The sequence below is a fragment of the Apodemus sylvaticus genome, chromosome 18, assembly GCF_947179515.1.
Source record: "Apodemus sylvaticus chromosome 18, mApoSyl1.1, whole genome shotgun sequence".
NCBI lineage: Eukaryota > Metazoa > Chordata > Mammalia > Rodentia > Muridae > Apodemus > Apodemus sylvaticus.
In genome coordinates, this window is record NC_067489.1 from 70,909,312 (window position 1) to 70,936,085 (window position 26,774).

At 55.0% G+C, this 26,774-nt stretch overlaps 2 protein-coding genes across 8 annotated transcripts in view; both read left to right on the plus strand.

Annotated features, from left to right (window-relative positions):
• Positions 1-3,874: 3,874 nt before the first annotated feature.
• The window catches only part of Crtc1 (CREB regulated transcription coactivator 1), a 56,700-nt gene continuing 33,800 nt past the window's right edge, over positions 3,875-26,774 (plus strand). For all 7 annotated transcript variants that reach the window (XR_007974099.1, XM_052162007.1, XM_052162009.1 and 4 more), the window contains exon 1: positions 3,875-4,037. Coding sequence is in view for 6 of the 7 variants with exons in the window: in XM_052162007.1 (XP_052017967.1) it covers positions 3,912-4,037 (126 nt within the window). In the remaining variant the exon portion in view is untranslated. The remainder of the gene's footprint in view (positions 4,038-26,774) is intronic.
• Positions 7,558-10,460, plus strand: LOC127668412 (balbiani ring protein 3-like). Its single transcript, XM_052162014.1, has 2 exons — positions 7,558-8,581; positions 8,634-10,460. Exons 1-2 carry the CDS (start codon positions 8,491-8,493, stop codon positions 9,524-9,526), a joined length of 984 nt encoding a protein of 327 aa, XP_052017974.1. The 5' UTR covers positions 7,558-8,490; the 3' UTR covers positions 9,527-10,460.

Below are 26,774 nucleotides of genomic sequence, written 5' to 3' on the forward strand. Positions count from 1 at the left end.
CATGTGGGATGGATGTTTTCCCCTGAAAAGAAAGAACCAGACTGTCCTGGCGGAGCCTAAGAGCAAAGAAACAGATGGGGAATAAGAGTCAATAGTTAGGCCTGGCGGTGGTGGCACATGCCTGTAATCCCAGCACTCTGGGAGGCAGAGGCAGGCGGATTTCTGAGTTCGAGGCCAGCCTGGTCTACAGAGTGAATTCCAGGACAGCCAGGGCTACACAGAGAAACCCTGTCAGGGCGAGGGGGGGGGGGGGGAGAGAGCTTAATATCTCAGTGTGAAAGTGGCTTTCTATCTGTTCCATCTGCTATCCACTCTTGGATCTGCCTGGAGGACTCATATCCATCCCTCAAAACCGGCCACAAAGACTCCAAGCAGAAGTGAGTCTGCTCCCCACACGTGCCTTTCCCTGGGTCTCTCTGGGAGGAAGTACTGACGCTAAAGATCATCATTTGCAGTGCAGTGCACACATCGGAGGCCGCTCACCCAAGCCTCGTGGACCTGGTTCATGTGTGATGTGCGTGTGTTCATGTGTGGGTGTGAATGGGCGTGGGAAGTGCAAACTTGTGTTTCTTTGGAAAGTCAAATGATGGTTTGCTGGGGCACACACAGGAAAGGACATTTTGCTAAAGCAGACTCCTGAAAGAATGCTTTCCTGAAGCAGACACCTTATACAACGAAGAACAGCTAAGAGAAAGGAGGTTTTGCATAGCAAACATAAGAAAGGATGTTAAGAAGGAAAAATATGGGGGCTGGGGACATGGCTCAGTGGTTAAGAGCACTGACTGTTCTTCAAAGGTCCTGAGTTCAATTCCCAGCAACCACATGGTGGCTCATGACCGTATGTAATGGGGTCTGATGCCCTCTTCTGGGATGTCTGAAGACAACTACAGTGTACTTACATGTAATGAATAAATAAAGAAATAAATCTTTAAAAAAAATTAATCCCAGCACTTGGGAGGGAGACACAGGTGGGTTTCTGAGTTCGAGGTCAGGCTGGTCTACAGAGTGAGTTCCAGGGCAGCCATGGCTACACAGAGAAACCCTGTCTCTGGGGTGGGGTGGGGTGGGGGTGGGGGGTGGGGAAGGAAAACTATAACCCAAGAGATGGTGGATGACCGAGGTGGTACTGGCACACCTTGACCCTGCCATTCCTTACTGGTCATCATTTGTTGTGACTTCAGAGAAAGAAACACCGAACAACTTCCGGTGGTTTTCTGGAGGCTTCTTGCTGCTTCTCCAGACTCGAGCCGATTCGCATAGTGAGATGGAAGTTTCTGGATACGCCAGCGGATACAGGCTCACATAGAATTTCCTGAGACAGACTCATGTAGTGCTTGTGATGAGGCAAGACCCTTGAGCGGACACGTGGTGTTTGGAGGGAGTATGAACAGCACCCAGCGGACAGCGATGGGGGCGGGGCTTGAATAGCTGGCTTTTCAACACTTCATTGGTCTCGAGTCTTCTTCTTCGCTGATCTTCAGTTTGCTGAGAGAGGCACAGCAGAGAACTTCTCCTGGTATCTCTGCTGGTTCTACAAGCGTGTGCCGCCTGAGCGCTGGGCCTGGGAAGCCACACAGAGCACTCGGCAAGTGCTAAGGCCCTGAGGCAGCTGCAGACTGCTGGAGAGAAGGGCAGGAGAATGGAAGGGGGAGGGGACACTGGGGGAAGGTGGCATGGACCTCATGCCAGGCCAAGCTACGGAGCCAGGTACAGCTATGACTGCGGGACAGGAAGCCGGATCTGTGGGCGATGAGATGGCTCAGGAGGCGCAGGGCTGGCTGCGTGCTGCGCATGCCTCTAATCCCTGGATTAGATTGGAGGATTCCTGGGGCTCACTGGCAAGCTAGGCTCGCTGAAGCGTGACTTCCAGGTTTACTGAGAGACACTGAGAGATGGCTCAGCAGGTAAAGGCACTTGCAGTGCTGACTGACAACCTGAGTTCAGTCCCCAGCACCGCCATGGTAGAATGAGAGGGCTGACACTCACAAGTGATCCTCTGACGTCTACACAGATGTGTACACACGCACAGACACACAAGTAAACTGGACAGTGAGTGTGAAAGGTGCCCAGGGCACACTGCCGCATGCACACACCCATTCACACCCACACATGAATACATGTGCATCCACATCACACATGCCACCACGTCCAAGAGGCTTGGGTGAGCGGTGACGGGCTCCCATCAGACCAGAGTAAGTGGCAGAGACAGCTGGTGTTTATCAGTGCACATTAATTTCACTAAAGCCTTCTGAAGCCATGTGGGGAGACAGCCAGGATCACAGTCAGCCCAATTCTAGCCAGCCCCCCCCCCCCCTTTAAATCTGTTCCAAGCAGCTGTAAGCTTTGTCTGTGCCCTCTGATCTTTCAGGACAATAGTGAGAACTAGCTGGTAGACAGCAGTGTGTCCCATCCCCCCCCCCTGGACAGAAATGCTGGTCTCAGGCAGTGCCAGGTGGGAATAATGGGCCTACATAAATTAGGAAGGACACAATGGCCTCATGTAGTTGAAAGGCCTGGGTCTCCAGTTTCAGGCATAGCTGGATCCAGGACCTCAAAGTCTTACCACCTGGAGGTTCTGTTTTCCTCTGTTTGTGTGTGTGTGTGTGTGTGTGTACATGTGTGCCAGAAGAGGGTGTCAGGTGTCTACCTTTGAGGCAGAACCTCTTACTGATCTCAGAGCTCATCTTTCTGTGGAATGATTGGCCGGTTCCTCTCTCTGTTTCCTAACACGGAGTCACAGGCATCTGTGGCCCAGCTTTAGTGTGTGCTGGAGATTTGAACTCAGCCCCTCATCCTTGTAAAGCAAACGCTAGTATGATGGAGCATTCTCTCTAGCTCTTTTTTTTTTTTTTTTTAATTCGTTGTTTTGTTTTTTCTGAAACAGGGTTTTTCTGTGTAGCCCTGACTGTTGGGTAATCGCTTTGTAGACTAGGCTGGCCTCGAACTCACAGAGAACTGCCTGCCTCTGCTGGGATTAAAGGGATGTGCCACTATGCCTGGCCTTAGCTCAATATTTTAAATTGAAGACATTTACTTATTTATCTGTGTGTGTGCACATGCTATGTGTGTATTTAACTTCTCGCCAAGGCCAGGAGAGGGCGCTGGATGTTCTAGAACCTGAGTTGCAAGGGCGTGAGACTGACTGCTCCGTGGGGTCACAGAGTCAGGTCCTTCCGGAGGGCTGCAGAAGCTCTTAATCTCTGAGCCATCTTTCTCCAGACACCACCCCCTTTGTTTTTCTTTTTCTCTCTCTCAGTGTCCTGTGTCTCAGGCTGGCTTGAACTCACTCTGCAGGTAAGCATGGCTTGAACCCTCCATGCCCTTGGTTCCTGCAGGTTGTACCATCACAGCCGGCACTGTCCTTGTTCTTAGAAGACACAGCACATTTCTCCCATTTGAAACTTTATTATGATATTATTATGATAATTGTATGAGTGAGTGTGTGTTGCTGGGGACCGAACCCCGGTTAGTTCAGGGAACACTTGTGTTTGTTTACGTCTGTGCCCTGGTATACAGCAGGCGTTCCACAAGTCCTCAGTGAATGCTGGAGTCCAGTGAATGCGGTGAATGCAGGCATCAGTTCTGCCGTATCCTCCGACACTCCAGTCCCTCGCTGATGGGACAGGACCCACAACCAGGCGACCGCTGTCCAGCGGACCACGCGCGCTGCAGTGCGCCTGCGTAGCTACGCCCCTCCGGAGTTCCCAGCGCGCTGCCCAGGCACGCGCAGGCGTGTTCACCCCCGCGCCGCACGCCTCTCCCGTGCGCCTGCGCCAAGCTCTGGGCAGTGCTTGCGTCTGCGCGTTGCTCTCCAGCCCTGGGCCCGGCCAGCGCCTGCGCGGTGGCTCCCGAGAGTGGGGGGGGGGCGAGGAGGTGGAGGAGGAGGAGGAGGAGGAGGAGGCGGCGAGAAGATGGCGACTTCGAACAATCCGCGGAAATTTAGCGAGAAGATCGCACTGCACAACCAGAAGCAGGCGGAGGAGACGGCGGCCTTCGAGGAGGTCATGAAGGACCTGAGCCTGACGCGGGCCGCGCGGGTGAGAGCGCGGGGGAGGGGAGGGGAGGAGGGAGGGGAGGAGGAAGAGACGCGGGGGCGGGGCTGCGGCCGCCGCAGGTGTCCCCACGCCACCAGCCGGTACAGAGCGGCTGCTCGCAGGATTGCTCTTTGGACTAGACAGGTGGTCCCATCGCAGCTGCCGGAGGGTATAGGTGCCATCTATTATTGTTACCTGAGGGCACATGTGCTCTCATCATAGCTATCAGAATGGACACGTGTCACCCCCCTGATTGCTACCTGATGGTATAGGGACTCCATCATTGCTACCTCATAGGACCTGCGACTTCATCATTGCTACCTGAGGGGGCAGGTGTCACCCTTCATTGCTGCCTGGTGGGATAGGTGGCACCATCATTGCTGCCTTCAGGGTTATCTGTGTGGCAAAGTGGCCCCGTTGTTGCTGCCTGAGGGGATAGTTGTCACCCTTTATGCTACTTGAGTAGACCGGTCTCCATCACTGCAACCTGAGTGGACTGTTGTCACCCTTCATTGCTGCCTAATGGAGAGGGGTCCCCTCATCATTATCCGAAGGCACAGTTGTCACTCCTTTGCCACCTGAGGAGTAGGTGATACAGTGTCATTGTCACCTGTGCCTTCCTTGGGTGCTCCTACTTCTGCCTTGCAGCAAATGTTATCCTCCTGGATAGCTGAGCGGTTGGTCCTCCGCATTTGGAGTCAGCACAGGCGGCTGCTTGGCTCCCATGCAGGCTCAGTGCTGGGGACCAGGTGACGGCCTCACTCATGGCAGGGACGGAGGCTGTGAGTGCCTCAGGTGGCTGGATATTTGACGGGCGTGGCTGGCCTTGCTGGGTTTCTGGCCACGTGGAGTGGACGTGGGGCCTTGTCCTTCCACGTCAAGTGTGGTGTCAGATGGTCCTCAAGGGTGATGCTGTTGTGTGGCATATTCTGCACACCCTTAGGCCTGGGCTCAGAGTCCCATGTGACCTGCCAGGGGCACGTAAGTGAGGCTTTGATTTATCAGTGGGCACCTTTGGGTCGGGTAATTTTATAATCAGTTGCAAGATTGTGGCATCATAGACAAAAGAGTGTTTGAATGAGGTGTCTTTCTTACTTTCAGTCAGACTGTCCCCAGAGCCCCCAGGAGGGGAGCCATGTTCTCCCTCAGTGTATTGAGAAAGGGTAATGAATGTACAATAAACAGTGTGTCATCGGCTGGGTGGAGATGATGGCACACAACTTTAATCCCAGCACTTGGGAGGCAGAGGCAGGAAGATCTCATGAGTTCGAGGCCAGCCTGATCTACAGAGTGAGTTCCAGGGCAGCAGGGGCTACACAGAGAAACCCTGTTTCCAAAAAACAAAACTAAACAAACAAAAAGTGTATCATCCCTGTGTCACTTACAGGACTGTTGAGTTTACATCTTGTTTCTAGCACGTAGTAGGTGTCTGTATACAGTTGGTGTCAAATGTTTGCAGTATAACCAGAACAGAGAGTTTCATGGTTGACGTTTTGATGGCTGTCTGGTGTCCGTGGGATTGAGTGTGAACGATGTGGCAGGGACAGCAGAGGCAAGGTCTCGTGCAGCACGGACTGGCCCCGAGCTCACTGAGCATCTGAGGGTGGCTTTGAATGCTTCTGCCTCCACTCCCTGGGCTCTGGGCAGACAGCTGGGCCCCGCCATGCCTGTCCTGAAAGCGTGTAACAGCCTCAGCTACAGTTGAAGGTAGTTGAGAAGTGAGGTCTGTGTGTGACCAGTGGCTGAATGTATTCCTTGGGTCATGTGACCACACCCCTGTCTTCCCAACCATTTCATTGTCCTAGAGGAGTTTGGCCCCTTCAGCGGCCTAGCCACACACACCTTCGTGTGGTCATTCTGGGCCGTTCTGGGGTCACAGCCCTCTGTCTGGGGGAGTTGGTCTCCACGCTCAACCATCCATGTAGCCTTTTCCTCACTAAGGACGTGGCAGGTCAGCACACTCGCTCGCACGCTGGGTAAAGGCGCTCTCTGCCAAGCCTGAGACCTGAGGTCAGTGCCCGGCACCCATCTGGTAGGAGAGAGCTGAGCCCCGAAACGTCTCCTCTGGCTTCTATATATGCAGTGTCCCATGAACAGCTTGAGTGCAGAATACATGTAACAGGTGGCTATGGCAGCACATGCCTGTCTCTCAGCAGTCTGAAGGGTTGAGGCAGTGGGATTGCTGAGAGTTTGAGGTCTTTAAAGATAGTCTAGGCTATAAAGCAAGGCAAATCTTAAAACAAAAAACAAGGTGGGAGCTGCTAAGGTCAGAAAGCCCAAGGACTGAATTTTGATCCCCAGCGTTCCCTGGGGCTGAGTTCCCTGGGGCCGATCGATCGACTCAGCCAGGGCAATCTCAAGACCCCGCCCACCCCAGCCTGGCTAGCCACTAACCCTGGGCTGGAGTGGTGCTCTGTGGTGACTGCACCGGCTGGCCCAGGGCTTGAGTTCATTTCCATCATCCACAGCAGACAGGTCGCAGCTGCTGGGGGCCCCAGCTCCAGGGGGACCTTGGGCACTGGAAAGCCACCCGCTGCCCATAATTTAAAGGTTAAAATTGTCCAGGCATGGCGGGGGTGCATATCTTTGATCCCAGCACTCAGGAGGCAGAGGCAGGTGGATCTCTGTGAGTTTGAGCCAGCCTTGTTTACACAGTTCCAGGATAGTCTGGGCTACATAGAGAAAAAGAAACAAGGTGAAGGCTCCTAAAGAACCAAGGCTGAGGTTGGACTGTTTCTACACACATGTTACACACATGCACACACATGCATATCCATGTGCGCACACAAAAAAAGAAAAACACAAAATTTACCTATTGAATGTTTCTTTTTTTTAAAAAATAACTACATTGTGATTGATTTTGAGAGCTCTGCTTGTGCTCTGATAACTTAGCAGGTGGTCATGTCCCAGCACGCGGGTCCCAGGGGTCCCGGGTGGGTCCCCCTTGTGCTCTGATAACTTAGCAGGTGGTCATGTCCAGCACGCGGGTCCCAGGGGTCCCGGGTGGGTCAGACCTGCAAGCCCCTTCCTTCACCCTCTACCCGCCGAGTCATCTTGCTGGCCTCTTTGACGGTGCCTGCCCCTCTGTTCTTCATCCTCTGTGAGGTGTCACAGGGACTGGTGGCGCCAGGTCATTCTGTCTGCTGGACACTTGTCCCTTGGGGACTGCACCCTGAGCACAGGTGTCTGTACCACACGGGGTGACAGCAGGGCCATGAGAGACTGTACTGGGGCCATAGACACGGAAGGAAGGGGGTGGGGTGGCTTTGCCGGGGGAGGCAGCGTATGTGTCATTTGCTGCCCGTGGGCTGCAGCACTGGGTTCCTCGTGGGGCTGATTCTCAGTGTCTTGGGTCACAGGAGCTGGGCCACAGAATGCCCTTCTTTACTAGATGTGGTGGCACCTATGTGTTGTCCCAGGTGCTTGGGAGGCTGAAGTGTGAAGATCTTAGAGGCCAAGCAATCAGTAGTGCAGGCTAGCCCTGCCTGGGCTGAGGCTGGCATTCTGGCTTTATCTGTGACAGGGATGGCTCTGCTGAGAATAGGGGCTGGAACATTTGTTATTTGTGTGTGTGTGTGTGTGTGTGTGAGAAGATCAGAGGGCAGCTTGCTGGAATTGGTTCTTGCCTTTTCTCATGTGTGTCCTGGAGGTTGATCTCAGGTCATCGGGTTGACAGCAATCACCTTTATGCCTGCTGAGCCCTCTAGCTGGCCCTTTGGTACTTTATCTTGTACTGCTGGCTGCCGAGGCTGTCAGAGACCTCTGCAGAGGAAGCCTCCCAAGCTGCTGTCAAGAAGACAGGGGTGCCACCATCATCGCTGTCCCGCCCCCAGCAGCTCCTCTAGGTTGTGGGTAGCTGTAAGCATGTGAAAACCATCTGTCCATGCTCAGCTCCAGGACCTGGCAGAGAGAGCTTTGTTGGCGAAAGGACTGAGTAGATGGGATTCACCGGTGAGGCCGCCACACCTTTGGAAAACCGGAGGTAGCGGTCACGGGCGAGTGCACATGTCACCTAGCGTTCAGGAGTATAAGGCTGGCCTCAGCTGTGTAAGACCCTGTCTCCAAGAAAACCTAAATAAAATAAAGAGAAGGAGACACCACAGGGTGCGGGACCATGGCGGTCCAGCTGTGTGGCAGGCACAGAGGCGGGCGAGGACAGGGACAGAGCCAGCAGCTGCTCCCAGGTGCGACACACAGAACAGGCAGAAGATGCCCGCCCGGGGTGTCGCTGGCGGACAGCGTTCCTGTCAGTTCCCACCGTGGCACTTTCTGTTGGCTCTGGGTCTATCGCCAGGTTGGCCTCAGGATCCTGTGAGAGGTGACAGGTGTGAGCCATGCTCCAGGCTCTCTCACAGACACTGTGTGTGTGTGTGTGTGTGTGTGTGTGTATGTGTGTGCATGCAGGCATGGACAGAGCGGGACAGCAGGATGTGTGTGTGTGTGTGTGTGTGTGTACATGCAGGCATGGACAGAGCGGGACAGCAGGATGTGTGTGTGTGTGTGTGTGTGTGTGTGTGCATGCAGGCATGGACAGAGCGGGACAGCAGGTTGTGTGTGTGTGTGTGTGTGCATGCAGGCATGGACAGAGCGGGACAGCAGGATGTGTGTGTGTGTGTGTGTGTGTGTGTACATGCAGGCATGGACAGAGCGGGACAGCAGGTTGTGTGTGTGTGTGTGTGTGTGTGCATGCAGGCATGGACAGAGCGGGACAGCAGGTTGTGTGTGTGTGTGTGTGTGTGTGCATGCAGGCATGGACAGAGCGGGACAGCAGGTTGTGTGTGTGTGTGTGTGTGTGTGCATGCAGGCATGGACAGAGCGGGACAGCAGGATGTGTGTGTGTGTGTGTGTGCATGCAGGCATGGACAGAGCGGGACAGCAGGTTGTGTGTGTGTGTGTGTGTACATGCAGGCATGGACAGAGCGGGACAGCAGGTTGTGTGTGTGTGTGTGTGTGTGTGCATGCAGGCATGGACAGAGCGGGACAGCAGGTTGTGTGTGTGTGTGTGTGTGTGTGTGCATGCAGGCATGGACAGAGCGGGACAGCAGGTTGTGTGTGTGTGTGTGTGTGTGTGTGTACATGCAGGCATGGACAGAGTGGGACAGCAGGTTGTGTGTGTGTGTGTGTGTGTGTGTGTGCATGCAGGCATGGACAGAGCGGGACAGCAGGTTGTGTGTGTGTGTGTGTGTGTGTGTGTGTGTGTGTACATGCAGGCATGGACAGAGCGGGACAGCAGGTTGTGTGTGTGTGTGTGTGTACATGTTAGCGTGGGCAGAGCAGGACAGCAGGTTGTGTGTGTGTGTGTGTGTGTGTGTGTGTGCATGCAGGCATGGACAGAGCAGGACAGCAGGTTGTGTGTGTGTGTGTGTGTGCATGCAGGCATGGACAGAGTGAGACAGCAGGTGGTGTATGTGTGTGTGTATGTGAGTGTGTGTGAGTGTGTGTGTGTACATGTGAGCGTGGGCAGAGCAGGACAGCAGGTAGTGTGTGTGTGAGTGTGTGTGTGTGTACATGTGAGCATGGGCAGAGCAGGACAGCAGGTGGTGTGTGTGTGTATGTGAGTGTGTGTGTGTGAGTGTGTGTGTGTACATGTGAGCATGGGCAGAGCAGGACAGCAGGTGGTGTGTGTGTGTGTACATGCAGGCATGGACAGAGCGGGACAGCAGGTAGTGTGTGTGTGTGTGTGTGTGTACATGTGAGCATGGGCAGAGCAGGACAGCAGGTGGTGTGTGTGTGTGTGTACAGTTTAAAAAGGTGTGGGCAGAACAGGACAGCAGGTGGGGTGTGGGGTATCCATGTGATGTGTGTGGGGTGAGCATGTGTACATGCGGGTGTGGGCAGAGCGGGACAGCAGGTGGTGTGTGTATACATGTGTGTGTACATGTGAGCATGTGTACATGCAGGCGTGGGCAGAGCGGGACAGCAGGTGGTGTGTGTATACATGTGTGTGTACACGTGAGCATGTGTACATGCAGGCGTGGGCAGAGTGGGACAGCAGGTGGTGTGTGTATACATGTGTATGTACACGTGAGCATGTGTACATGCGGGTGTGGGCAGAGCGGGACAGCAGGTGGTGTGTGTATACATGTGTGTGTACATGTGAGCATGTGTACATGCAGGCGTGGGCAGAGCGGGACAGCAGATGGTGTGTGTATACATGTGTGTGTACACGTGAGCATGTGTACATGCGGGTGTGGGCAGAGTGGGACTCAGGTGTCCTGCTCTGTCACCTCCATCTTATTCTGTTTACTCTGGGCCTTGTTGGTCCTGGCCCCGGTGCTGCTGGGCAGTGAGCCGCAGCTGTCCTCTCACCCCCTGTGCTTGAGGCGATGGCGACGTGTGAGCACACCCAGGTCTTATGTGGGTGGTGGAGATTCACCTCAGGTCCTCGTGCTGGCCATCGTCCAGGCCACGGTGTGCAGACAGGGCCTCCCTGTGTGTCCCTGGCTGGCATAGTGCTTGCTCCGTAGACCAGGCTAGCCTTGGACTCAAATATCTGCTTGCCTCTTATCTCCCCAGTAGGATTAAATATTTGTGCCACTATACCTGGCCCTCTTGACCACTTAAAGCATTATTTACTTACTTGTTTTTTATTGACTCTATGTTATGTGTGCAGTGTTTTGTCTGCATGTGCGCCATGCGAATGCCTGGTCCCTGAGGAGGTCAGAGGAGGGGTTGCAGCCCTGGAACTGGGGATCCTCCATGTGGGTCCTCCGAGAACAGCATAGCTGTGAGCCTCCATGTGGGTCCTCCGAGAACTCACTGGTCTTTACTACAACAGTACCTCGGCAGCCCTGGACCCCAGGACACACAGACAGCGTGAGGGGAGACGTTCCCGTGGGGAAGTGCGCCACGTCTGGGGACCTGACTGGCCCTGGACCACGGTGGGCTTTAGGGTTTCTGTTGTGGTAAAATGCAACCAAAAGCAACTTGGGGAGTCAGGATTATTTCATTGTAAAACTCTCAGCCCCTCCATCATTGAAGGAGAGGAAGCAGGAACTCAGGGTAAGACCCTGGAGGCAGGAGCTGACACCGAGGCCACGGAGCGCTGTTGCTGCTCCTGGCTTGCTCAGCCTGCTTTCTTACAGAACCCAGGACACCAGCCCGGGGATGGCACCGCCCACAGTGAGCTGGGCCTGCCTCCATCCGTTGCCAATCAAGAAAATGTCCACAGATCCAGCTGGAGGAGCATTTTCTCAATAGGGATTCTCTTCTCCAAAATGATTATAGTTTGTGTCAGTTGACATAAATGTAGCCAGCACATGGTAGAAGAAACTGCTTTCTGGTGCGCGTGCGCATGCGTGCATATACACACACACACACACACACACAAACAGAGGTGTGTACACACTTCTTCTCAAACATACAGAACAAATAAATAAGCAGGAAAAAAGTAAAGTCAGTTATGGGCTATATGGCCAGACTACATGTCAAAGCAAGAATGGCAGCATGGAGGGGTGGAGCCCCTGCCTAGAATCCTCCAGTGAGGGGCTGGGGGCGTGGCTCAGGGGTGGAGCCCCTGCCTAGAATCCTCCAGTGAGGGGCTGGGGGCGTGGCTCAGGGGTGGAGCCCCTGCCTAGACTCCTCCAGTGAGGGGCTGGGGGCGTGGCTCAGGGGTGGAGCCCCTGCCTAGAATCCTCCAGTGAGGGGCTGGGGGCGTGGCTCAGGGGTGGAGCTCCTTCCTAGAATCCTCCAGTGAGGGGCTGGGGGCGTGGCTCAGGGTGGAGCTCTGCTTAGACTCCCCCAGTGAGGAACAGGGACGAGGCTCAGGAATGGAGCCCCGGCCTAAGTTTCCCCAGCGAGGGGCTGGGATAGTTGAGCAAGGTGGTTTCTTCCACTGAGGACTTGGTTTCTGAATCCAGGCTATGCTCCTCTGGTCTCCGGAGAGGAGCCTGCCTCCGCGGCCATTCGCTCTTTGTCACAGTTCTGGTGACGGCCATGCACCAACACTTGGAGCTTTGGCTTGCAGCTGTTGTCCACAGACTGAATCCACTGCTGGATGCGCAGAACGTGTGCCTGGGTTAATCCAGCAGGTGGGCCAGGGCAAGAGGCTCTCGGAGAGCTGACCTGGTCCAGGTGCCTGTGCTCACACAGTCGGCAAGTAGCGCCGGGTCCTCGTGCGTGCGGTGCTGGTGATGGAACATGTCTCTCCTCCCCACCACGTGCTGGCGGGGTGCTCTGACGGAGCCGGCACCATGTTCTTCCACTAAGCCGCATCACCACCCCTGCATTTCAGCTTTGGTGACCCCAGATGAAACCGTTCCTCATCTGGTCTCCTGAGAACTAACTTTGTGGGTCTCTGCTTAGCTCACCATAGTGGGAGAGGGAATGAGCCTTCTGCTGGTGACCAACTGGCCACTGCCTGGGGAAAGTGGCACCAGGCAAGAATTTTCTATAAACCATGTCTCTGTCTGTCTGTCTCTCTTTCTTCCTCCCCCTCTCTCCCTCTCTTTCTTTCTCTTCCTCCCCCCCTCAGCCACCCCACCCCTGTGTGTGTGTGTGTGTGTGTGTGTGTGTGTGTGTGTGTCTTTCCCTGTCGCCATCCCTGGGGGCCACTGTACATACCTGTGACTCCTGCCTTGGTTTCTCATGGTCCCTGCTTGGTCCTGTTGGGCCTCTGATCCCTTGTGTGGGGCTGTTGCTACCCAGTGAGCTGTACTTCCCAAGAGAATAAGCAAGGCAGGAGCCACTGAGGAAACACTTAGTGTCAACCTGTGGCTGCCATGTGCCCATAGATACATGGGCAGCACACAGAGTGACCTCCAAAACTCACCACCAGGTGTGGTGCTTCATGGGTATAATCTGAGCTACAGGTCTGAGGCAGGAGGATGGCTGTAACTTAGAACTTAGCGTTGGTTACATATTGAGACTAACCAAGCAGCCATCAGCGCTGCCCTTCCCATCCCATTGCTTGGGAGGCCGAGGCAGGAGTATTGCGTGTTCCAGTCCAGCCTTGGCAGCATGGCAGCCAACGACGGCTTTGGAGCGGAGAGCTCACCTGATGTTGAGCCTCCCTTGGGGAGTTGTCACAACTGGAGAGAGGAGTGTGTCCCTGAGTGCCTGGGACATGCACATCAGAGAGGGTGGCTTTGTAGAAACCATGGTTGCATGAGACCCGGCAGCTCGCAACGGCCGGTGTTGTGTCACTGGTAGCACCCCCGTGACAGGAGCATGAGACCCAGAGAACGCATGTCGCAGAGTGAGTTGGGCAAGGCAGACTGACCCAGTCGCCACAGTGACTCCCTTCATATCATGCAGTTTGCAAGCCTGGCTGCAGCAGGGTATGCCAGTCTGCAAGAACCCATGCCCAAAGGAAGGGGCTGTCAGGATGGAGGCTTCGCAGTGAGCATGCTTGGGGGTAGACAGGTGGTACCAGGTCCCGGGAGGCTGCAGAGCCAAGGCAGCATGAGAGATGGGGCTTGACGTGGAGCTGAGGGTGCTCCTGTAGTGACGGCGTCCAGAAGGAGTCCGTCACAATGTGTGTTGCTGGGGTGACAAGTCCTGTGGCTGGGAGTGTAGGAATTGGACTTCTAACCCAAGTCTCATCCTAGTGTCCTGGCCTTCCAACTGCCTCCTGTCCTGTTCAGCTCTGCACCCTCTTTGGCGTGTGAGGCAGGGTTGCATGGCCTCTGTCATCTATTGTGAGGAGAGAGCAGTTCAGCAGCAGGGACTCTGTGCTGCTGGCGGGCAACTGGGGGACATTCAGCAGGTACATGACATCTAGACAAAATATATTCAGCCAGCACAGGCTGACTTAGAAAGCATGGAGTGTACTTTAACAGATGCAGGCTGCACTCAGCAGGGGTAGTGTGTGGTGTATCCAGCAGGCACTCAGCAGGGGTGTGGTGTATCCAGCAGCAGGCACTCAGCAGGGGTGTGCTGTATCCAGCAGGCACTCAGCAGGGGTGTGGTGTATCCAGCAGCAGGCACTCAGCAGGGGTGTGGTGTATCCAGCAGCAGGCACTCAGCAGGGGTGTGATGTATCCAGCAGCAGGCACTCAGCAGGGGTGTGGTATATCCAGCAGCAGGCACTCAGCAGGGGTGTGGTGTATCCAGCAGGCACTCAGAAGGGGTGTGGTGTATCCAGCAGGCACTCAGCAGGGGTGTGGTGTATCCAGCAGCAGGCACTCAGCAGGGGTGTGGTGTATCCAGCAGCAGGCACTCAGCAGGGGTGTGCTGTATCCAGCAGGCACTCAGCAGGGGTGTGGTGTATCCAGCCGGCACTCAGAAGGGGTGTGGTGTATCCTGCAGGGGTGTGGTGTATCCTGCAGGGGTGTGGTGTATCCTGCAGGCACTCTGCAGGGGTGTGGTGTATCCAGCAGGCACTCAGCAGGGAGGTGGGGTGGGGTACAGTGTGTATCTTCCTGGGGACCATGGAAGAGTTTGCTCCTGGGGACAGATTTCTGATGAGAGAGGGCCACAGCTCAGGGGCGCCTTGCTCCCTGGCTGTCCTCGTTGCTGTCGCGCAGGTTGGTGACTAGTTGAGTGGACAGCCTCTGGCAAGTCGGGTCTTCTAGGCCAAGCAAGCAGATGCATGCCGTGGGGCTGCCTGGGAGGGCGCCTGCCTGAGAACACCCAACTCAGTTCTGCCACCACCCCAACACTGGGCACGTAGCCCATTAACTATAACTCTAAAATGATCATTCCCATCTGGGCCTCAGTTTCCCCTCTGTGAGGGCAGTATGTTTTGTTTGGGGGCTGACCTGGCCGGCACTCGTGGCAACCCTGCCTCAGCCTCCTGACTGCCATCGCCGGCCTGCAGCCGCGCACCTAGTGCTTAAATCCGCAGCACTCTGCTCTGCCATGCAGGAGTTTGGTAGGGTCCCATTGTCCCCTTGCTCCCCAGGACTCGCCCAGGTGCCCGCTCAGGTCTGCAGCTGTGCGGCCGGCGGCTCCGAGGGTTAGCTGACCAGAGGCCCTTGCACTTGCGCGATCTTCCTTCCCTGAGGAATGGGGCCTTCTCTCACCCCAGCCATGGCGCCTTTTGATAAATGTTCGTGCCTTTTGACAAGCTCCAATTCTTGCAGTTGGCTTGTTTTTATTGCTTGAGTTTGGTGTCCTACCCACGAAGGCTGCTGAGCCCGCATTGCCCCTGCATTCCTGGGTGCTGGCTTGCCAGCCTGCCTCAGAGGTCTGCAGTTTCCAAGGCAGTGCGCTTGGGTTCTACCTCAGGCCTTCGAGTGTGGATTCTGAACACGGTCGAGATTCCTCTGTGTGTGAAAAGCGAATTTCCCAGAGCCCTTTGCAGAGGCTGCTCTGTCCCACCCAGCGTCTTGGCACAAGCATCTTCTTTCCTCTTGGTTTACACGGATTGGCTACTTGATTGTCATAATTTCATTTGTTGTTTTGAGACAGGGTTTCTCTGGTTAGTTCTGACTGTCCTGGAACTCACTCTGTAGACTATGCCTGCCTCAAACTCAGAGATCCACCTCTTTCTGCCCTCTGAGTGTTGGAATTAAAGGCCTGCACCCCCCTGCCTTTAACTTATTAAGACTTGTTTTTTTAATGGTTATTTGCTGGGGACATCCACACATGTAGAAGTCAGAGGATAATTAGGAATTAATTGTCTGCAACACTTCACACACGTTGGTGAAAATCCATCATCTTAGGGGACTGGCCAGTCCATAGCAGGTGCCACTACTGCCCCAGAGACCAGGCCGGGAGCAGAGCCAGCACAGCTCTGGGCCTCCAGGACTCTCTGCGGTGTAGGCTCGAAGCCCAGGATAAAACCTGACCATGGAGAGACGGGTATTGCTGTTAGCGGACAGGGCATTGCTGTGTGGGTGACAGAGACTGAGGAATTGGAGCATGCAGGGGCCTGCATCCCTGGGAAGGTGGGTCCTCCACAGCCTTGCTGCCCTGGGCAGGCATCTTGGTACCTGGGGCCCTCCCATTTGCCTATATTTAACTGGGCCTCATCCCTGCCAGAGGCCTGGCTGAGGGCTCATTAGGTCTCATCTGTGCGAACCTCCTGTGGCTTGGCCTCTCTCTTCTGGTCCAGAGCTGACTTCTACCCCCTCCTTGCTTATGGACTGGCCCAGCCCCAACACCCCCCCAGCACACTCACCCTGTGACCCCAGGTCCTTTGCTCATGCTGTGTATCTCTGTCGGTTGCTCAGATGGGAGCTATCTTCTACCTGGTGCCGTCCAGTCGTTCAGCCCTACTGCTGCAGCTTGCTCTGTGAGCTGTGAGCTTGCTTCCCCTGCTGGGTGCTGGGTGCTGGGTGTTCCTCTGCTTCCTGCCTGGCCTCCTAAAGTAATCAAAGAGGTACTGAAGGGTGCGGAGGAAGCCCTGGGCTACACATTGCTCCCTTTGTGAGAGCTTTGGACAGTTCTCCAGAGCCCCGTGGCCCTTCCACTCTGCCTTTTATTCTAGCACAGTTGTGAATGTCCATGGTTTGGGGGCCACTGCACTGTGGTGCTCCTGTGAAGGAAGTTTGTGGAGTCAGTTCTCTCTTCCTTCCTATGGGTTCTAGGAATTGGTGGCAAGTTGGTAGGTGTTCCCAACTCCTGAAAAAGTCCATGGGCAGGCCTGGCTCTAAGCTGGGCCTGCCCTGGAGCCTCTGCAGGTGCTGTCTTTCTGGGCACTGCTGCTGGTGAGCTTCCCGCTGGAGCCTGAGCTCGGCCGCCATGCTAGCCTTTCCTCTGTGCGCCATCCCGCTCCAGGACAGCCTGTGAGGGCAAGGGTCTCGGCTCTGGCTGGGGCTGACCTGAGCCTGCAACTGCTGGGCCACTGCACCCGGACTCTAGGGGATCCACTGCGTCCCTTCCCAGAAGTGTTAGAGGGGGTTAGCTGATAAGTCCCTAGCCATTTCAGACCCCAGCATCCAGCCTCGCCCCTGGTATGGCATAAGCCAGCTATTCTGATATGTAAGTTAATTTTTAAAAATAATTTAGGCCGGGCGGTGGTGGCACACACCTTTAATCCCAGCACTTGGGAAGCAGTGGCAGACGGATTTCTGAGTTCAAGGCCAGCTTGGTCTACAGAGTGAGTTCCAGGACAGCCAGGGCTACACAGAGAAACCCTGTCTCGAAAAAATAAAAAAAATAAATAAAAATTAAAAAAAATAATTTAGGCTAGCTGGTCAGTGGTGGTGCACACCTTTAATCTCAACACTTGGGAGGCAGAGGCAGGCAGATCTCTGAGTTTGAGGCCAGCCTGGTCTACAGTGCTAGTTCTGTGATGGCCAGGGCTACACATAGGGCTGTCTTGAAAAGCCAAAACCAAATAATAATAATAATAATAATAATAATAATAATAATAATAATAATTGACGTGCAGGACAGCTTTGTGAGTAAGGGCCTTTGTTGCCACATCTAAGGACAGGAGTTTGATCCCCGCTCCACCTGTGAGCCACACACAGACACACACACACATACACACACACACAGACACACACACCACCTCTCACATAGATAGCTAGGTTCCATCAGTCCCCTGCAGGACTGGGTTTGAATCGCGCTTTTCTGTTTGCTGATTTTGAGGCCGCTTCTCTTTTCTGTGGCATTGCGTATACTTACCCTGCTGTGCAGCTGGTTACTCACACCGGTTCTAGACCTCCATACCTCTAGAAGGACGGCTTCTCTGTGAGCAGCCACTTTGATCCAGCCATGGCGGCCCCTAAGACACTCCTTGCTCCAAGGATTTGCGTGGACAGTTTGCATCCTTGGGATAATGTGTCATGTGGTCCTGGTCTCTGACGTGTGACACTCAGCGGCCTGTTTTCTAGGTCTGCCCTTGTTGTGGTGTGTCAGAGCCTCACCCTTTTCTGGGCTGACCAGTGTTTGCACACCCAGTCCACTCCTGCTCACGCACTGCTGATGGGAACTCAGCTTTCCTTGCCCGTTTGCCAAGCCGACATGAACATGTTTCGGTGTCTTCTCCGTGTCCTTGAGAATGGAGTGCTGGTCAGTTTATATTTTATTTGTTCAAGTTCTGAGCAAGTTGGCTTCGTTTTAAATAGAACAGGAACCTACTGGTGTTGCACAGAAGACAAGGGAAAGGAGACCACGGCCATTTGAGCTGTGTCCCACCGTGGTGATGGGGTGTCACCACAGCAGGGGCAGGGTCGGATGGTCTGCCAGGTGGGTCTAGAATAAGGCTGTGTGGACAGCTGGGTGTCAGGACAGCACAGGCCGGGACCAAAGACCGCCATTGTCTTGGGAGCCCCAGGAGAGCTCAGGGCTGTGGGAAGCCTCGGGGGTGCTGGGCACGTCTTCTTGTCTCCGTCCTGTCCGTGTGGCTTGAGTGGCCTGCTCTGCCCAGTGTGATGCTGTTCCCACCGTCCTCCATTATGAGCATCACAGGGTTGCTGGCCAGGGTGTGCTCTGAGCTCCTTAGACCTGGAACACAAAAGGGCTGAGTGGGAGGTTCCCCTGGGGTCGCAGCCCCGCCCCAACCCTGAGCTCTTACATAACCTCCGAGCTCTCCTGAAATACAGAGCATTCGAGCTGTTCTGGGCCATGGTAATGAGGCCATCTCCACCTTGTCTTATCTCCCCGTGGATCCACTGCCCCTCAGGGAAGCCTGAGGAGTACCAGGCCAGTTTCAGCCATGACCTGAGTGAGGGGACCACTGTCCAAAGAAGTCCTTTGTATTACCACTCTCCCCACCTGCACCTAGACGCCCCCACCTGCACCTCTCAGGCGGGCTGGGGCTGGGCATGGTGGTGCATCGTTCATCTGCCATTGGAGGCGGAGGCAGGTGGATGGCCAAGTTTCAGGCTGTCAGTCAGGTGGTCTGGCTTCAGGGACTCCGGCCCCAATTGGGCATCATGTTACTCTTTATAGGCAGGATTTAAAGTTTAACTGCTGCAGAGTTTGGCCCTCTGAGGTATGGGGACTCCATGCACACACTCCTGTGCACATGCATGCACACATACAAACATACACACATACACGGTGCGCGTGTGCACTTACATGCTCATACATACACATGATTTTATTTGTTGTTTTTGTTTTTGCTTTTTTTGTTTTTCGAGACAGGGTTTCTCTGTGTAGCCCTGGCTGTCCTGGAACTCACTCTATAGACCAGGCTGGCCTCGAACTCAGAAATCCTCCTGCCTCTGCCTTCCAAGTGCTGGGATTCAAGGCACGCGCCACCACGCCCAGCATGCATGCACATGTAACACACACCCATACACACATCTACATGTTTATACTCACAAATTTAAACACATTTCCACACATCCAGATGTGTACATACACACTTGCATGCATTCAAATAGTTACATTTCACACACATTCTCTGCCCCTACACACACACACACATACACACACACACACACACACAGACACACACACACAGTGTGCTAGAGCCCAGCCTAGCAGCCTTTGGGTTGATGAGACAGAACTTGGGGACTGAAACCGGCAGCCGCGTGTCCTGGCTCAGGAGATGAGTTTTTGACCGCACGTCAGCTACTTTGTTTGCTCTGGAGACCTGGAGGCGCTTTGCTGCCCCAGCTGCCTGTCAGCCCCCTGGGCCAAGAGGACTGCACTCTTCTCTGTTCACACTGTGACCATAGCGTACCATCCCCTGCTCTGACACAGCCTACTGTCCCCATGTCTTCCCCCTCAGAGTCTAACGATGTGCTTCTGGGGAGCATCTGTCCCAGCAGTGTCCTGCTGTGCAGGTGAGGGTGCCAGGGTTTTTTGGTTGGCTTTTGTTGATTTCTTAGACTGGGTTTCAGTGTGCAGCCCGGGCTGACCTGGCACTCACAGAGAGCCCCTGGATAAAGGTGTGCGCCACCACACCTGACTGTGTCCACAGTTTTAACTCGTATTTGTATTTTGAAGGGTTTTTCCCTCCTTTTATTTGTTTTGGAGACAGTCTCATGTAGCCCAGGCTGGCCTTGAACTCTGTAGGCAAGAATGTGACCTGAAACTCCTGAGCCTCCTTTCTCCACGTACTAAGTGCTGGGATGACAGATGTGGCACCACCACCAGCTTTGAATATGATTTCTGGAACACAGAACCCACACACTCCTGCTAAGGCCACGGTAGCCCTGGCTGCGGCCTGGCCTTCTGTAGTCAGAGGGATGTGTGTTTCCTCACACCACTGCCTGCACACACGTGCACACACACACACACACACACACACACACACACAGCTCTGGAACCTTGGAGACTGCCGCACAGCCTAGTCTCTGAGCCCTGTAGGCAGTGCCATGCCTTGGCTGGAACTCTGGAAGGGGACAAAGGAGTCTGTGAGGTGTTTCCTGCTGGGCGGCCATTTGGGGACTGGAAGCTCACAGTATGTGTCACAGATTGTCAGAGAGGCCCAGAGCGAGAGGACAGGATGGCCATGTGGTGGTGCCTCCCGTCCCAGCACTCAGGAGGCTGCGTGGCACCAGGTCAGAGCCAAGCAAGATGGCACACGTGATCCCAGCAGTGGAAGGCGGGGCAGCGGCTCCATGGAGCCCTCTGGCCCGCACACTTACTCTAGTCAGGGACCTCCAGGCCAGTGAGAGACCTGTCCAAGGGGGGAGGGAGCTGTCAAGATGGCTCAGCCAGTGAAGGCTCCTGCCACCAAGCCTGCAAACCTGTGCTCTGTCCCGAGGATCACAGGTGGAAGGAGAGAACTGACCCCTCCGTGTTCTCCTCTGAGATCCCACATCCCCTCATTACACAAGACAAGCAAACAAATGTAAACACGATAGACGAAGACCCGGGCGCTGACACAGGAGGATGTGTGGCTCCCTGAGTCCACAGCCCTCCAGGTCCTCAGCACCCTATACTGTCGTGGTCTGGGTCTAGCACACCCTCCTGGCCCCTTCATGCTGCCCATGGGCTAGCCTGGCCAGGCCCTGGCACCCACCCCTCACTCCACGCCTTACTCTCTACCCTGTTCTTGCTTGCCAGTGCCCAGCCCTCCCCTTGTAGGAGGTCTCAGGAGTCCCTTCTCTCCCAGGGGTCCCCTTGGCTTGTTTCCTGTGACTGCCTGCCGTCCGTTATCCTCTGGGCCTTTGCTGAGCCCACATGATAACAAGACGAGGCCATGGGAGTGTGGGTCTGGCGTGCAGCACAGGGCCCTATTCTCTATCCACCCTTGCTTGTGGCTTTGGCCATCTCGTCACCCCTTGGCTTCTGGCCACATCCCTCTCCTGAAGTCCAGGCCTCATGTTTCAGACATTTAGCTGACTCTGCAGAGACCCCAGGTTTTCATGCAGTTACTTTTAGAGGTGTGGGTGGCTGTGAGTTTCTTGGTAGGGTACAGTTTTGTCTAATGTGGGTCCCAGTCCCCAAGCCTGTTCACCTTTGGTTACATAACTAGAAACCCTGTGTGGTCACCTGCTCCACAGCCTCCCACTGCCTCCATGGTACATAGGGGCGTGACTCAAGCACAGAGCCCAACCCCCAAAGCACCCCACACCTCCCAGCCTGGCACGCCCCAGCCCCTAAACCCCCAAAGCACCCCACACCTCCCAGCCTGGCGCATCCCAGCCCAGCCAGGCGTGGGCGGCAGCTGTCAGGCCCTCACCTAGCACAGAAGAGCCCAGGCCGAGAGGCCTGCAGAACCATACTGCACTGTGGGCCCCCCAGGAAGACCTGGCACTTCTGGGCTCTGCCTGGTCTGTAGGCTGTGGGTGCCGCCTCCCTGAGGACTGACGGGTGTGGTACTCTGAGCTTTCCTCATTTGCGTTGTCTTTACAGACAGGGTCTCTCTCGTGTAACCAGGCTGACCTCAAACGGTCTATGAAACCTGAATGACATAAATCCCTGATCTGTCTGCCTCATCTCCTGAGATACAGGCTTGTGCCACCACACCTGCTGTCTGTGGTGCTGGGGCCAGAACCCGGGGCTTTGTGCCTGCTTGACAAGCACCCTATCGACTGAGCTGCAAGCACTCCAGCTACTGTGCGTGCTTGACAAGCACCCTATCGACTGAGCTGCAAGCACTCCAGCTACTGTGCATGCTTGACAAGCACCCTATCGACTGAGCTGCAAGCACTCCACCTACTGTGCGTGCTTGACAAGCACCCTATCGACTGAGCTGCAAGCACTCCACCTACTGTGCGTGCTTGACAAGCACCCTATCGACTGAGCTGCAAGCACTCCACCTACTGAGCTCCATCTCCAGTCTCCAGCACAACTAGGTTTTTTGTTTGCTTTGGTTTGGTTTTTGTTTTTCCAGACAGGGTTTCTCTGTGTAGCCCTAGCTGTCCTGGAACACGGGAACTCTCTCTGTAGACCAGGCTGGCTTCAAACTCACAGAGAGTTGCTTGCCTCTTGCTCCAGAGTGCTGGGATTAAAGATGTGTGCCCGAACGCCTGGCCCCAGTGTAACTGTTAGTCTTCACAGAGCGCTCGGGCCAGAGTGAACACCTCCCATTGATGTATGGGACAAGCTGGCTTGTAACAGAGGCTCCTTCCTGACCTGTGGCCCCTTGGTGCCTCAGTTTCTCTACTAGAAACTGAGGACTCAGAAATGTCTCTTCCCTTTGTGAGAGCCCACTCAGGAATTGGCACTTGGCCAATGGGAAGGGCTGGGGTACCCTATGGAGGAAGGAGGGCCCCACAAAAACAGCTGTTCTGCACAGACCCCAAGGGACCCGTCACAGCTCGGGGCCCAAGTGCCTGTGTCCAACCTCCAGCACCGTCTGGAGAAACAGTCGGCGCCGCCCGCCACAGACCCGCTCGTCCTCGGGTCTGGAAATTTGGCACCGGCTGCAGAGCCTGATTAAAGGCATTCCGAGCCCCTGCGTGCACTCGGTCTGTGTTTACAGTGGGCTGGAGGGATGGGGAGGCCGGAGGCCCACGGGGGCTCTGGTGACTCAGCCTGCAATCTGCACGTCTGTGTCCTCCTCCATTTATTCTGTCAACCTGGCCATTGTTCCCTCCTGGGGGCAGAGTGCCCTTGGTGTGCTGGTCATCCTGGTGACCCAGCAGGACCCTAACGACAACGTCACAGAGGAGGAGAGACATGAGCCAACATGAGCCCGGCACGGTGGCTCACTATTCCTTGCGCTCAGGGGCAGAACTCTGAGTTCAAAGCCAGCCTGGTGTACATATTGAGTTCCAGGATAGCCAGAGGTACATAGTAAGATGCTATCTCAAAAATAAATAATTTTTTAATTAAAAAACAAAACAACCCAAATGTAAGAGTTGGAACCTTTGGCTCTTTCAGAATCAAAAGTTTGAGGATCAGCTGGGTAGTAGCGCCCGCCCGTCACCCAGCACTGGAGGCTGTGGCAACAGGCGTGCCCACTGCCCTGCATAGACCCACGCTGGGGGCCACGCACGCCTTCAGGGGCTCCCGATGCCTGGCCCTATGCGCTCCTGCAAATTTGCGTGTGCACACGCAATCGAGACAATTTAAATAAAATCACAAAAATGAAAGTGGGATTACACTGTAATTACACCTGTAATCCCAGCACTTGGGAGGCAGATGCAGGTGGATTTCTGAGTTCGAGGCCAGCCTGGTCTACAAAGTGAGTTCCAGGACAGTCAGGGCTACACAGAGAAGCCCTGTCTCAAAAAAAAAAAAAATCCAAAAAACAAAATAAAATAAAAAGTTGAGCCTGGTGGTTGGTGCACACGTGTAGCCCCAGTGCTCAGATGCCGCGGCAGGAGGATTGCCTAGAGTCTGCGTTCTGTCAGGGCAGAGCACTTGTCTACTGTGCTTCCAGTCCTAGGCTTAGGCTCCCCCCAGCACTGCGAAAACAAAGAGACCCAAAAAGGAACAAGTGTTGGGGAGGAGGTGAGGCTGGAAGCGTCGAGCTTGTGGGAGTTTGACACATGCAGCTGCCAGGGAAGGCACCCCAACCAGGGAGCCCAGAACTGCCAGGCAGCACCGCAGCGCCCTCCCCCTCCCCGGAGTGCATGTGTGCAGCACCGCAGCACCCTCACTGGTGTGCAGGTGTGCAGCACCGCAGCGCCCTCCCCCTCCCCGGTGTAAGAATCAACTCCCACTCCTCCTCCAGGTGTACACTAGGATTCGCTGGCAGGGGCTCCAGCGCACACTCACGCACTTAGGCTCACAGATTATTCCCAGCCATTGAAAGATGGAAAACCATGCGTAGTGTCAATCATCTGAGGGATAAATAAACAGTGACGTTGTGTGCCCGTCCTGGGGCATGCAGTGGGCCAGATGGACCCCAGACAGACAGGACATGACAGAAGCCAGATGTGAAAGGCCACATCTTGCATAGCTGTGGGGCTGAGAAATGTCCAGAACAGCTAGCGAATGGGAAGCAGAGTTGGGACTGCCAGGGCAAGGAGGGCCTCCTCAGTGCAGGTGGGCTGTCCCAGAGTCCCTCGTACACTGTCCCTCGAGGCACCAGGTGGCCTCTGTCAGCCCCTCATCACTGCCACACGTAAGCCTCTGGTGTCTGGTCACTGGATTGTGCTCAGGTTGGTCTCAAGGGCGTGTGAGACAAACCCACCCTGGCTCTTTGGCTCTAGAAAACTTTCCTTTAGATCCTCGAGGGAGCAGAGGAGATTGTGGGTGGCTGGCGTGAGCAGTGTGAGCCTGGGTGCTGGTCCCCAAGGCCTGCTGAGCATGCCAGGGTCCTGCCTCGCACCCACCACCAAACCATCGCAGCGCCTGGCAGGGCCATGGAGAAACTTGGGGAGTGGACTGGATGGGAGTTTACAGCTCCTGTCCCCCCCTTCCTTGCCACCCAGGAGCCCTCTCTTCCGGTTGCTGGAGATTGTAGCAAGCCAGTCCTTCCTGCCTAGTGGCTGGTTCTGCTCCACCTAGGTCGGAGTGAGCTACGATCCCTGTGTGGGGCCATAACGCGCAACAGCCTGGCTCTGTGGAATCTGAGGGCTTAGCTGTAGGGAGCAGATGGTGCCTCGCAGGGAGAGCGGGGGACGTGGGTGGTGACGGGGCAGCATGGGCAGGGGAGGCAGTCAGGGCGCCCGATGCAGTAGGGGAGGAGTCCCAGTCATCTGGGCGTGGCTTCAGTGCTGCCTCAGGTCCGCGCCCTTGCACACCCCTCCCCTCCTGCGCTTCAGCAGTTCCTCCAACTTCCCCTGAGCTCGCTGCCTGAGGGTGCCTTCCGAATCCAGGGAGGCAGCTCCCCCTCTCAGAGAACACTGGGTTCTGGCCCTTTTCCGGGGTCCCCTGTCCTTGGCCTTCTGCGTCAGTGCTTAGAGGTTGCAGGGCCCAAGGGTGGGGACCCCTGGGACTGTGTGCTGTCACCTCCCCTGGGGTGCCTGCTGCCTCAGCACTGGGAAGGCCAGGGTTAGTCTTTGAGCCTCTTTCCCCATTTCAGCTGTTAGCAGAGGGGCAGCTGCCCTCCAGGCACAGAAGCTACGTCCACCTGCAGCTGAGGTCCGAGAACTGTTCCCCTGGATAGTGCTACAAGCACTATCTAGCTGCTGGCCCGCGTCTTCAAGCCCCACTCTCTTCCAGGCTACCATGGAGGTGACAGGCAGGAGTCAAAGAGGTCAAAGAGGTTCAGACGGTAAACCAAGAGGTTCAGACGGTAAACCGGTAAACCGAGGAAGGGAGAATTCCATAGAGTTCTAGGTAGCTACTCCAGGCTTATCTGATAACAAGGGCTATTAGGCCGTGAGAGCAGAGGGCCAGGCCAGTGGCGGAAAGCTGAGTTGAGCAGGGCATATACCTCCCTTTGTAGCCTCCCCTCCGCCTCCCCGCCATAGCCTCTGCACAGGACAGAGCCCAGTGTCAGCTGGTCTGTTCCCTGTAATCTCTTTACAAGGCCAGCCTGTTGCCATGGTGACTACAGGCTGTCCTGGCCTGCCCAAGGCCATTCCATCTGAACACTGAGGCTAGGAGGAGGTAGTGGGTGTGGGGGTTGCTCAGGCCTCCCCGGGAAACTGGGGCGTGGCAGGCCCCATCCCCAGGAGTGGGTGTATGGCTCCATAAAAGGCCAGAGGTGGCTTTTTCAGGGTGCTCTGGCCAGCCCACCCCAAGGAGATTGGACAGAGGGATGCCTCCATTGAGCTGTTCACCTGGGGAGGAGCCCCACCTGCAGGGAGGGGTGTCCCCTGCTTCCTGGGGACCACCCACCATGCTTAGCTACCTCCTAGCTAGGCAGCCATGTCTCCCTCCCGGGCGTGACTTGTCCATCAGGGGAGCAGGTCGTGTCTCCCAGCAATGCGTCTTCATACTTCAGAGGCAGGGGCTGTGACCTCCTGCAGAATTACAGTCCTTAATTCAGGGGCTGGAGAGATGGCACAGGACTTAAGAGTGGTAAGCACTGTTCTTTCAGAGAACCTGGATTCCTTCAGGTTCCTGGTGGTCCAGCGCCCCCTTCTGGTATCTTTAGACACGTGCACATGCCTACACACAGACACCCACCCATGTAATTAAAAATAAAATAAAATACATGTTTTGGGTTTTTTTTTTAAGATTTATTTATTTTTTATTTATTTATTTATTTATTTATTATATGTAAGTATACTGTAGCTTCTGTTTACACCAGAAGAGGGCGTCAGATCTCATTATGGGTGGTGGTGAGCCACTATGTGGTTGCTGGGATTTGAACTCAGGATCTTCGGAAGAGCAGTCAGTGCTCTTAACCGCTGAGCCATTTCTCCAGCCCTTTTGTTTTGTTTTGTTTTGTTTTGTTTTGTTTTGTTTTGTTTTGTTTTTGAGACATGGTTCCTCTGTGTATCTCTGGCTTTTCTGGAACTCTCTTTGTAGACCAGGCTAACCTCTGTCTCATAGATCCAACTGCCTCTGCCTCTTAAGTGCTGGTATTACACTACACTTTGCTAAAATACATATTTTATAATATAGTCCCAAGGTAAGTTCTGGGTTAAGGTGAGAGTC

Excerpts from the sequence above, each read along its gene's own strand:
- LOC127668412 (XM_052162014.1), top strand. The coding sequence starts at position 8,491 with ATGCAGGCATGGACAGAGCGGGACAGCAGGATGTGTGTGTGTGTGTGT. Across the intron at positions 8,582-8,633 it reads TGGACAGAGCGGGACAGCAG|GATGTGTGTGTGTGTGTGTG; the intron begins GTTGTGTGTGTG and ends GCGGGACAGCAG.